This window comes from Malaclemys terrapin, chromosome 6, assembly GCF_027887155.1.
Source record: "Malaclemys terrapin pileata isolate rMalTer1 chromosome 6, rMalTer1.hap1, whole genome shotgun sequence".
NCBI classification, from domain to species: domain Eukaryota; kingdom Metazoa; phylum Chordata; order Testudines; family Emydidae; genus Malaclemys; species Malaclemys terrapin.
The window spans coordinates 59,889,790-59,901,896 of NC_071510.1; the positions used below are offsets into that span (position 1 = coordinate 59,889,790).

The window sequence follows — 12,107 nt, forward strand, 5'->3', positions numbered from 1 at the left end:
AACTGTGAAAGTTGGCTGACCTGTCAAAATGTTCCTATGAAAATTTATACAAGTATTGCATGTTCTTTGTAAAAGGATTGCAGATATACAGATTAAGTTCATAGTAGATGCCAAATATACTGATATGTGGATATAGATTATATATAAAACTATTAGCAGCTGTATCAAGAGGTAGATCATCCCATCTGATTTCCAATTACATAGACACAAACAGGAAATAGATATTTGAGGCTTTTTCCTTTTCAGTGAGTGAAGACAGTAATGTGTTCCTGCTAATTCTGTTACTCTCTCCATAACTCAAAATGGCTATTTTCTCTCTTACACAGGTTTATCAATGTGACTCTGATATAATTGGTTCTTATACCGTTCAGGCAGTTTAGCTACTGTCATATAGAAATCACCCTAGTAAATCCATGTGGAATTCCAGTATATCTTTTGATAGCAATGTTATGTAAACTGGTTTCAGCAAAATGCTGGAAGACAACTGAGGGCTGACTGGAGCCAAAAATATTTATTTTATTTTTTCCTCAGGTTTGTGATTAAACTCTGAAGGATTTTTATTGGAGTCAGGTAAGGGAGGCAAATGCGGATCTGCTCATTCCCATATTTCCCTGTCATCTTAGTTTTAGAAGAGGGATAAAATACTCCCTGCAGAAGACCTGATTTGGTTGTCTGCTGATAGAGGTGATAGCAGCCAGAGGAAACAACAGGGTTGTCATCAATCTTTATACCTTTTAAGTGTAGGACAATCTGAAGGGAGTTTAAGTTGGTTAAAGAAGGCAATGATGGGGTAAAAATGCTTGCTGATTATTTGATTTTGTTTTCTCTGTGACTATATATCTACACACAGACACATACGATGGGGATAGCGAAGATCATCAAATCAATATTGAAGAGTAGGATACAAGCTGATCCAATACAAGCAGAAACTGCACCACCTGTCTGTACCTTCTTTGTACAACTAAGATGAATAATGTTTGATGAATATTTCATTACATTATATACAAGGCCTCATTTATCACTTGTCAACTTCTCCAAAAGCCAATATAGCACATCACAGGTTACATGAGTTTTGATGACACCAAGTGCTATGGTCAATCAACCAAACAATAGTAAATACATTATGCATCCAGATGATTGAGCACTCAAGTGTACAAAACAAACATAAAATACCATGGACTTAACAGAGACACCGGTTTTATGGCTCATTACAAAATTTGTAACACACCACTTGGTTGCCCACTTAATTTCAAGTGGTCTCCTACAGCACATGAGCCCCTTATGCTTAATCTGTTCCACCTTGTATTTAGCTGGGCACTCTGATTACCTTCTCCAGACCTGAGAAGGAGCTCAGTGTAGCCTGAAAACTTGTCCTTTCTACCAACAGTCGGTCCAATAAAAGATACTATCTCACCTAGTCTCTCACATACAATACTGAGGGTTTGTTTTTTTAAATCCACAGTAAAATCCACCAATTTTGTTAACTGAGAAGCTGAATTTTAACGTACCAGCAATTTGTTTTATGTTTCTCCTATTAAAATCATAATGGATGCAGGTTCAGTGCATCCTCAGTAAATAATGAACACAATATTTTATCAGTAATTTAGGACAACTATACAGCTTCAACTTACACCTCTACCTCAATATAACGCTGTCCTCGGGAGCCAAAAAAAAAAAATCTTACTGCGTTACAGGTGAAACCGCGTTATATTGAACTTGCTTTGATCCACTGAGTGTGCAGCCCTGCCCCCTCGGCGCACTGCTTTATCGCGTTATAGCCGAATTCATGTTATATCGGGTCGCGTTATATCGGGGTAGAGGTGTACTTTAATTTTCAAACTGAGATAGGTACAGAATGCTAATTTGAGATAACACTTCAATATTTAATATATTATAAATTGATATTTTTATTATGTTTAATGGCTATGAATAAAAAAATTCACAGGCAAAAGACATTCTCTTGACATGGCAGAGGAATTAAAAGCCAATTTAATTTTAAATTTATGATGATGAAAAGGCACTGAATTAGATTTTATAGAGTGAAAAACGACACTGTAGAATTATATAGCTCACTTTAACTACCATTTCACTTTACCTATAAAACTATATCTTTGAAAATCTATAATCCAAGTGTCTTCCATCACTGTCATAAAATTGACTTCTTTGTAGTCAAACAAGAACGCTGGGTGACAGTTATTCTTACTGCGCTCTAGAAGAAGGTGTCAAAGTTACAGACTAGAGGGGATTTCTGATATCTGGCAAGCTTCTAGTAATCAGTTTTATAATCAGTTTAACCTATTTTAAGATGCAAGTATATGGCTGGATGATTTAATGGGTTACCGGTCTTCACCTCCGGAAATCTGGTTAATAAATTGACTACATTATAGTTGCCTAGATCGTGGACATTTGTCCACAGTGTGATACTACATTTTTAAGCACAATTGCCAATTCATGATCAGGGGAAACCCAGAATTTGACTAGCCAAAATGTTTCAGGTCTTGACTGAAGCGCAGATGTGGAAGCTTATGCAGCAAATGTACAGACTATAGGCTTGGTTCTAAACAGTGCTATATCACATCTTCCCTTCAAAAAGAGTTCAAATTCACTCTTGGGGGAGAAATAGCTCACTGGTTTGAGCATTGGCCTGCTAAACCCAGGGTTGAGAGTTCAATCCTTGAGGGGGCCACTTAGGGATCTGGGGCAAAATCAGTACTTGGTCCTGCTAGTGAAGGCAGGGGGCTGGACTCGATGACCTTTCAAGGTCCCTTCCAGTTCTAGGAGATAGGAGATCTCTAATCTCACTCACTGATGCTGTTTTATACAGGAAGAGTGGATGACTCAGTGGATTAGTAGTGCAATATGGAGTCAGTCTGTGATATTGAACCATATTTCTAGCCAGCCCTCAGGAACCTTACCTCTCTCATCAGTTAGAGAGAAAGTGGAGGGAAAGAATATCCTTCCCTTCCCACCCAAGCAGTCTGATGTGGAGAAATGAAAAAGATGGAGCTGCAAAGTCACAAAATAATCAGGGTATCCTCATGACATTACATCACCAATAAGTCACAGATTATGGACAAAATGCAATATGAAGATGGCTATTTTTTGGCTCTCTGAGACACTATCTGATGACAAAGTAGTTCTCCAGCCCTTTGAAACTGAGAATTATTAACTTATCCATTTCTAATTAGCCCAAGCTGGTACTGACCTTAACCCTTCACCATCTGCTGGATGTTGGTGGCCTGTATAAAATAATTTGGTATTCTTACCTATGCATCCCTGTCACAAAGTCACATTGGGCACCCTTCTTGGCATACTATGAGTCCAGTGAGTGAATGAGCGTGAAGACTGAACTATCCTTCCATTTTAGAAAGGAAATAATTAAATTGTAATGGTGAGGCACGTATCAAGAGATTGCATTCCGCTTCACAAGTTTACTTTTTCTAATTTAATAGGCAAACAGAAAAAACATGCGAAGTGTGGAGTGCCAACATTCTTTGGTTTACTCATAAAATAGAAGACATATCAAACAGCAAAAAAACTTGGCAATTAAATACATTGCAAAGTTCTTTATAAGCTTCTGCACAAAAATTCCTCAGGTGTTTGAAATGTTTTAGCATGTTACAGTGTTTGGGAGTCACATATTTTTTGTACCAGTGAAAAGAACTAGATAACATTTTTTGATTTAATCTGTGGTATTGTAAATGCCTTCTCTCTATTTGTTAAACAGTTGTTACTATATGTAACCCAACAACATAAGCTCGCTATATACAAAGCAAACTGCTGTGGAATTTATTTAGCCTTCAGATACTTATGTTATCTAAATTCACATTACCATATGCGTTATCTTAATGTGCAGAAATACATCAACCCTTACGTTTTCAGAAGAGGATGGATATAGTAGTAGGACTCGCATGTTAATTAATGAGCGTTCTTAGCTCACTCACTGCATTTTATCTTTTAATTGCACATGGAGTTTTAAAATTCTGAAACAGAATTATATATCACAGGTGCTTTCTTCTACCACACACTATTCAGTCTGTAGAATGCATTTTCCAAGCCAGGCTGAATTATTGTAGTTTACTGTTCCTAAAATAATCAAACTTAACAGGCATCAGAGTTGATCTGCAAGGGTCACTGGGTAAGTTTTCAAACAACTGATTTTCATTACTGGACTGCAGATTAACAATGCAGTTCAAATGCTGCACAAAAGTATCAGGGATATGACAACAGTAAAACTGAACTGTTCATAAAGGCAGCACAAGGAAGCTGTTATCTACACATATACATAGAGCACATGTGAATATAAATGCATCAAATATATATTCTTTCTTTTTAACATGTGAGTTAAAGAAATTACAGAATGTACCATCACCATGCTAGTCTGATACAAAAAAATAGCCTTTTGATGATTTATAAATATTACTCTAAATGTAAAATTACATAGTTGGATTGTTTGACTACATATAATTTCATTTTATCATATACTTCACAAGAGTCTTCCTCTACTTGAGCTGCTGTTTCACAACCTTTATCTAGCCGTTTCCTTAGGCAAAGCACACTAAAGCAGTATTGTTCGAAGTCTTTGTTCCAGGTTGACTGGGAATAGCAATAGATGGCTCATAATACTCAGTTTGGTAAAGATTTTTCTGAAGCATCTGTTATATTAAAAAAACTACCTTTGTATGGTCCCTTATTCCTTCATAAATCAGCAGTGTTCCTTCTACAAATTACACACGAGCAGTCAACCGTAATGCGAGTACTTATATGTTTCCCTCATCTAGCATTTTGTTGACACCATCACAGAGTTTCTGCAAGTGGGGCTTATAAGGTCCGAAGGGATTGTATAAGGCAGCCAAAAATTCACAATCAGAGAAATGATCAAACACGTTGTTGACACGTCCATGTGATTTTGCAGTTAGGTGGCGTTGGATGATTTGATGAAGTATCTCTCTACAATCATTCAACAATTTGGACAAAAAAATCCTGTCAAAGGTATAATCCACCTGATGGAAACTGACCACGGTTTTAGCCAGCTGATGAACCTTCTTCTTAAACTTCTCCATCAGTGCTATTTCTTCCTGATTAAACTGGTTATTCCTGTAGAGAATTGCCAATTTGATGACTGTTTTGATGAGATTTTTAATGATTTTTTCTGCTTCTTTCTTGTTTTGAGTGTATTCCCTTGTCACCCTGTAGAGCTCATCTAAAACATCACTGCTGGTGTCATCTATCAAGGTAGTTGCTATTGATTTGGATACCATTTTGCCAAGGATCTTCTTCTGGGCCTGAATGGCCAAGTTTTTGGAGTTGAAGATATCCGTGGCCACTGGAAAAAAAAAAAAAAAAAAAAAACAGTACAATCACTAGATCATTACAGGCACATTACTGACAGCATGTTAAACAACATTTTTCTGCCCATATCCATTTATTTTACAGTTGGCATACCATATTCCTTCAAAAGTAATGGAATTAATCATCAATGTGTGAAAACTGCAGTTTCGGTTCACAGACTTCCTGTGGCTCTTGGTATGATTTGTGTAGGTTTGCATTCACTGAGTTTGTTTTGGGTTTGAATGAACACAAAAAACTAAGTGAAACTCAACCAAAATGGATGAACATAAAGGCCTAGATAAAGCGAATGAACACGTGTGAACACAACAATACAGATTTTGCTGGGACACGAATTGGCTTCTGGCTGCACCCCCCAGTAGTTTTAGGCTGTCTGAAAGGAAACCCTTCATCTGTTTACATTCATTTCACATATGGAATGTTTTCTTTGCAAACACAGGACTGGATATATATATATATTTTTTTTTAAATAAGATGAAAGCATATTCTGCAGATGCCCATGGGCAAAGTTCTGCATTTGGAAGAGAAAGTTTCCTACTAGCCATGTGTATATATGTTCAGATACACAGTTGCCAGCACATATAAAGGGTATTTGTTCAAAGGGGCATTTGTTAAGCTATAAAACTATATTTCATCCTTCACGGCATCTTTGAAAAACTCACAACAGAATCCCATTCTAGGATTTGGAAAGCTTCCAGCCCATTTAAAAGTAACCACATTCTGCACAGTTAATTAATTAAAAATCTTAGATAATTTGAGTATATCTTTTTAAAGAGCTAGTTCTTACCAGATGAGGATACTGAAGTACCAAAGAACTCATTGTTAGCTATTTTGGGAGCAGTAATCAAGCTCACAAGACAAACCGCCTTTTCTAAACCATATGGGTCTGAGAAACAGCTAAGGATCATAACTAGCCAATCAGAAAAGTGAAAAATACTTGAACAGTTTTTGTATTTTTAAAATTTAATAATAAATCTGTGTTACTATTTAAATAAAAACAATCAACATATTTTAAAAATCATCAAGTATGAAAAGCCACTAACCAGTGCTTAGGATAGTAGAGATCTATTTTTATCTAGTAAAGATGAGCTTCCTTTGAATTATGATTGCCACTTTACTATAACAAAAATAATTAAAACCACATCCCCTAAGTTTCCTAAATGCTCCTTGATCATCTTCTCACCAAACCAGGAATATTGTCCTTCCCTGGCTTTATTTGTTAAGGCCACAAATCTCAATGATTTCTCATGTTCCACAAATTTATACAGATTTCTTCTGCTTTGACAGGAGCACTATGATGGGTTACAAAGTACCTTTCCAACTCTTCGGGAATGAAAAAGCAAAAACAAAAATGTATTTCATTATTTTCCTCTTTGGATTTATACAAATGCTAAAAAGGGCATTTATCCAGATGCTATAGCCACCCTTGCCTTAAAACTACATCACAAATAATACCTCAATATAACTTAAAGAACTTGCTACTAACAAGCACCCCTCCTCAAATCAGCCTGTAACCATTTCCTATCCTTACAAACCCAGCCATTAATGGTTTTGACACTCCAAAACCCCACACAGGGAGCTTTTCTAAAACAAAGTCATAATTGAACATTTGACTTTTTCTTAAAAAATAAAAACAAAACAAAAAGACCCAGCCTTAAATATATGATTACGGTGGTGTTAGCAAATAAAGAGTTCTCTCTCACCTGCATATGAATGTCAGATTCTGAATGGTTGCCCTATATGTTATTAAAATGCTGGGGCTATGTCGCTTGTACTACTTTCTATACATCTACATTTGTGCTGTTAGAGCACAAGTTAACTTTCATTTCTTTAATTTGTCATCATTCCACAAGTTCTGGCTGGAAAATACAAACTCTGTATCTTAAAAAAAAAAAAAAAAAAAAAAAGTTATTCTAAAACCCAGTTGGAGTATATTATGAACATTTATTTCTTGGTTTCTCTCTTCTGTTATCAATACCAGAAAAAGAATTGAAGAATTAAAATGCAATTTATTTACAAAGTACTTAAATAAAACTGAGTTTAAGTACTGAAAGGAATCAGTCTTCGAAGTAAAGACAAAATTTCCCTTGAGAAAGTTAAAATTTTACTTACTGTTCATCAACAAGTAGAATTACAGCTTTTACTGAGATGGTGATGCCAAAGTCACGTTTCAGGTATAGTCACAATGTGTATGAGGTGAAGACTGGACTGGTAGCTTGTTAATTAAATTTAACATCAATACTTTATCACAGTAGCCTAATATACTCCCCTCAAATAGCATCTGAATCTGATACAGATTTAAAGTTTTTTCATCCTCTCTCTGAGACAACCTCATAAAAGCATTTTCTTCTGAACTACCTTTTTCTTTTCAGCCTGAATTGCTCCATTTCACTTTGGCAACTCAAAGTGCAAAAATTACAGTGAAGTAGTTTCACTTCCTTGAAAGGAAAGCTTAAAGGAAATTGCATTGCTGAGCAAGCAATGTAACATTAATAGCCGTTATTGGTAACTGACATCTGGGACAATGAACAAAAATATAGAAAGAACAAAGATAAAGTAACTTAGAAAGGGCATACTTGGTTCTTTGGAAGGGACCCCTATCTCCTGTAGCTAAGTGCTTATTTCCTGATCTCCTATTTTTGAGCTATTCATTCAAAATTAAAAATGAACTTATTTGAACAAAACATGTTTAAACTAAACAGGCCCAAACTAAACTCAGATTTTTGATTACCCAAACTAGGCCTGTACTATATTAATAGAGAAGTTATTAAATATTTTTCCTATAGGTTTGCATTAGCGATGCGTATGAAGCAAACCTCCAGATCTCAACCTCTGCACTTTCTGGGGAAGGTTTGAAATCTGAAGTTTAACTTTTTTAGCCACATCTCTAGTTAATGCATATTCTAATACAGTGGTTTAATTACCTTTTGCCCTTAGCTGTAAAACTTATTTGACCTTCAATCCATTAGCAAAAGATGGCTTCCAAAACATTCAATCATTAGAAATCCAATAAGATAATAACATGGATTTTTTTTTTTAATTGTAGTAAATATATTTGTAGAGGGAATACAGGATATGTCCATTAGCAACTCAAGACCATTCATGAAACTTTTCAAAAAGCCAGATTCCAAAAGCAAATAGGTTTTCCATTCTAGCCTGCAAAGTATAAAAGATTAACAACAACAAAAAAAGAGTAATTGCTGGCTGAACATTGCATGCTGAAAGAACATTTCGAGAAATGTGGCAACTGATTTCCTGCCTGTCTTCCTGCATGGACAAGTGCATTTGCCGCAGTATTGCTGTGGGTTTGAATCATGTTACAATCTTTGCACAAGATTAGGATCTTACATTCTTAGTAAAACAGACTCCTAGAGTGAGGGGCACTGTCTTACACCTGAGGGGCATCTACTTGAAAACAAGTGGGAGGAGCAGTACTGTTAGTGCCAAGTGTTCAAATATCACAAGTGGCTTGAATTCATGAAACTTAAAACCAATACTTTATTTATTATTTTCTTAATTATCTGCTGGGTTTTGAGCCTTTAAGGTTTATGTTTTCAAGCAACAATAAGCGCTAGAAATTAAAAAAAAATACTGAGGTCATCATCTTATCACATGATTCCAGCAAAATAAAAACCACTAAATATCATTAAACTTGTGATAAAATTGCAGAAGTTGACAACACTGCAGGAGCAGCTTTTGACAGATGAGTGGATAAAATCTGCAGCAGGCAAAAGTGTATTCCCAGAACCCTGTCTCTGCCACACATTTTACTGTGCACTGATCATAAAGATAAAACTATAAGAGAGGCAACCTGATGTTTTGAACTCTGCCATCATAATGTATAGCTTCTTCCTAATTAGTGTCACATTTTCTAAGCCTTTGGACATTATCTTTTTAATGAAAGACTTGATGCTTAGATTCTAATGTGCAATAAATACCACAGATCATATCTTGGGTGAAAGTATATTAAATTTAGTTCTTTAAAAAAAATAAAGCTCAAAACATTCCTTAATGTACTGCAGCAGTTCCCAGACTGTGGTCCTCAGAACACATGCCAGTGTTCTGCAGCAAGCTGGCTGGCACTAGTGCTCCTTGTTTTTAGGTGCTACTACAGGTGTTCAAAAGTAGCTGAAAACAAGAAGCCACTCTAGCTGCTTTAACAAAGAACTGATACTACGGAGGAGAGGAAACAGGAGTCAGCCACATGGAACAGAGCCAGCAATGGGACTGGAGCTGCCAAACAACAGTAGGAGTGGAGAGAAAAGGGACTGAAACTGCTAAACAGAATATCCAGTGGAATAGAGGGAGGAGAGGACCAGATAGCTTGGACAGTCAGTCCAGGGGAGAAGAAAACTAAAGAACAGAAGTAATAGCAAGGAGAGAGAAAGGAATACAATAGATATGAAGGGAATATCAAATGAAGAGCAAAAAAGAGCATCTAACTTATTTCAAAAATGACAAAGCAACAACCCTCATTAAATGCCTTCCAAATATCAAATGTCTCCATATAGGCAATTATTATGGTAGGCACAAGGAAGTTACATGATGGCTATAGGAAATGAGGCAGATCCACAAGATAATCACTCTGAAAATATGATCTATACTTAGAATACATTTTAACATGAGAAGGCACCAGTGTGACTATCTAATCTGATCTCCTGTAAGGGTTAAAAAACCCCACAGGATTACTGGTCTAGTGGATGGGGAGGAGCAGTCGACGTAATACATCTTGATTTTAGTAAAGATTCTGACACAGTCCAAACATGACAATCTCTGAGAAAACCAGCGAAATGCAGTCTGGGTGGAATTACTAGAAGGTGGGTAAACTGTTAGAAAGATTGTACTCAGAGTAGTTATCAATGGGTCACTATCAAACAGGGAGGGCATATCTAGTAGGGTCCTGCAGGTTCTGGGTCAAGTACTATTCAATATTTCCATTTATGGCTTTGATAATGGAGTGAAGAGTATGCTTATAAACTTTGCGGATGACACCAACCTGGGAGGCATTGCAAGAACTTCGGAGAACAAGATTATAATTCTAAAGGACCTTAACAAATTGGAGAATTGGTCTAAAAATCAACAAGATGAAATTCAGTAAAGACAAGTGCAAGTTGTTACACTTAAGAAGGAAAAATCAAACGCACAAATACAAAATGGAGCCTAACTGGTTGGCCAGTAGTATTGCTAAAAGGATCTAGGTGTTATAGTGGATCACAAACTGAATACGAGCCAACAATGTGATGCAGCTGCAAAAAAGGCTAATATTACTCTGGAGTGTATTAAAAACAGTACTATGTGTAAGACATATGAGGAAACTGTTCCACTCTACTTGGCACTGGGGAGGCCTCAATTGGAGAACTGTGTCCAATTCTGGGTGCCACATTTTAGGAAACACGTGGACAAATTGGAGAGAGTCCAGAGAAGAGTAACAGAAATGATAAAAGATTTACAAAATCTAACCTATGAGGAAAGGTTAAAAACTAGGCACATTTAGTGTTGAGACAAGAACTGAGGGGGAAACTTACTAACAGTCTTCAAATAGGGAAAGGGCTGTTATAAAAAGAATGGTGATCAAATCTCCATATCCACTGAAAGTAGGACAAGGAGCAATGGGCTTACTCTGCAACAAGGGAGATTGAGGTTACATATTAAGAAAAACTTGCTAAATATAATGATAGCTAAGTTATTCCAGAAGACTGGAAAAGGGCAAATATAGTGCCCATCTATAAAAAGGGAATTAAGGACAACCCGGGGAATTACAGGCCAGTCAGCTTAACTTCTGTACCTGGAAAGATAATGGAACAAATAATTAAGCAATCAATTTGCAAACACCTAGAAGATAATAAGGTGATAAACAACAGTCAGCATGGATTTGTCAAGAATAAATCGTGTCAAACCAACCTAATAGCTTTCTTAGACCTAATAGCTTTCAAGCCTTAAGGATGGGGGGGAAGTGGTAGATCTTGATTTTGGAAGGCTTTTGATACTGTCTCGCCATGACCTTCTCATAAACAAACTAGGGAAATTCAACCTACAGGAAGCTAATATAAGGTGAGTGCATAACTGGTTGGAAAATCATTCTCAGAGAGTAGTTATCAGTGGTTCACAGTCATGCTGGAAGGGCAGAACGAGTGGGATCCTGCAGGGATCGGTTCTGGGTCCGGTTCTATTCAATATCTTCATCAATGATTTAGATAATGGCATACAGAGTACACTTATAAAATTTGTGGACGATACCAAGCTGGGAGGCGTTGCAAGTGCTTTGGAAGATGGGATTAAAATTCAAAATGATCTGGACAAACTGGAGAAATGGTCTGAAGTAAATAGAATGAAATTCAATAAGGACAAATGCAAAGTACTCCACTTAGGAAGGAACATACAAAATGTGAAATGACTGCCTAGGAAGGAGTACTGCGGAAAGGGATCTGGGGGTCACCGTGGATCACAAACTAAATATGAGTCAACAGTGTAATGCTGTTGCAAAAAAAGCAAACATCATTCTGGGATGTATTAGCAGGAGTATTGTAAGCAAGACAGGAGAAGTAATTCTTCCATTTGACTCCGCGCTCAATTGGAGCCTCAACTGGAATATTGTGTCCAATTCTGGGCGCCACATTTCAGGAAAGATGTGGACAAATTGGAGAAAGTCCAAAGAAGAGCAACAAAAATGATTAAAGGTCTAGACAACATGACCTCTGAGGGAAGTTTGAAAAAATTGGGTTTGTTTAATCTGGAGAAGAGAAGACTGATAACAGTTT

At 36.6% G+C, this 12,107-nt stretch overlaps 1 protein-coding gene across 3 annotated transcripts in view; it reads right to left on the bottom strand.

Annotated features, from left to right (window-relative positions):
- Positions 1-3,477: 3,477 nt before the first annotated feature.
- TNFAIP8 (TNF alpha induced protein 8) overlaps positions 3,478-12,107 on the bottom strand; it is an 86,425-nt gene continuing 77,795 nt past the window's right edge. For 2 of the 3 annotated variants that reach the window (XM_054033007.1, XM_054033005.1), the window contains exon 2: positions 3,478-5,326. In XM_054033007.1, coding sequence (XP_053888982.1) covers positions 4,761-5,326 — 566 coding nt within the window. In that variant the 3' untranslated portion in view covers positions 3,478-4,760. Of the gene's footprint in view, positions 5,327-7,461; positions 7,745-12,107 lie in introns of those variants that run through there. The other variant, XM_054033006.1, reaches the window with a different exon arrangement.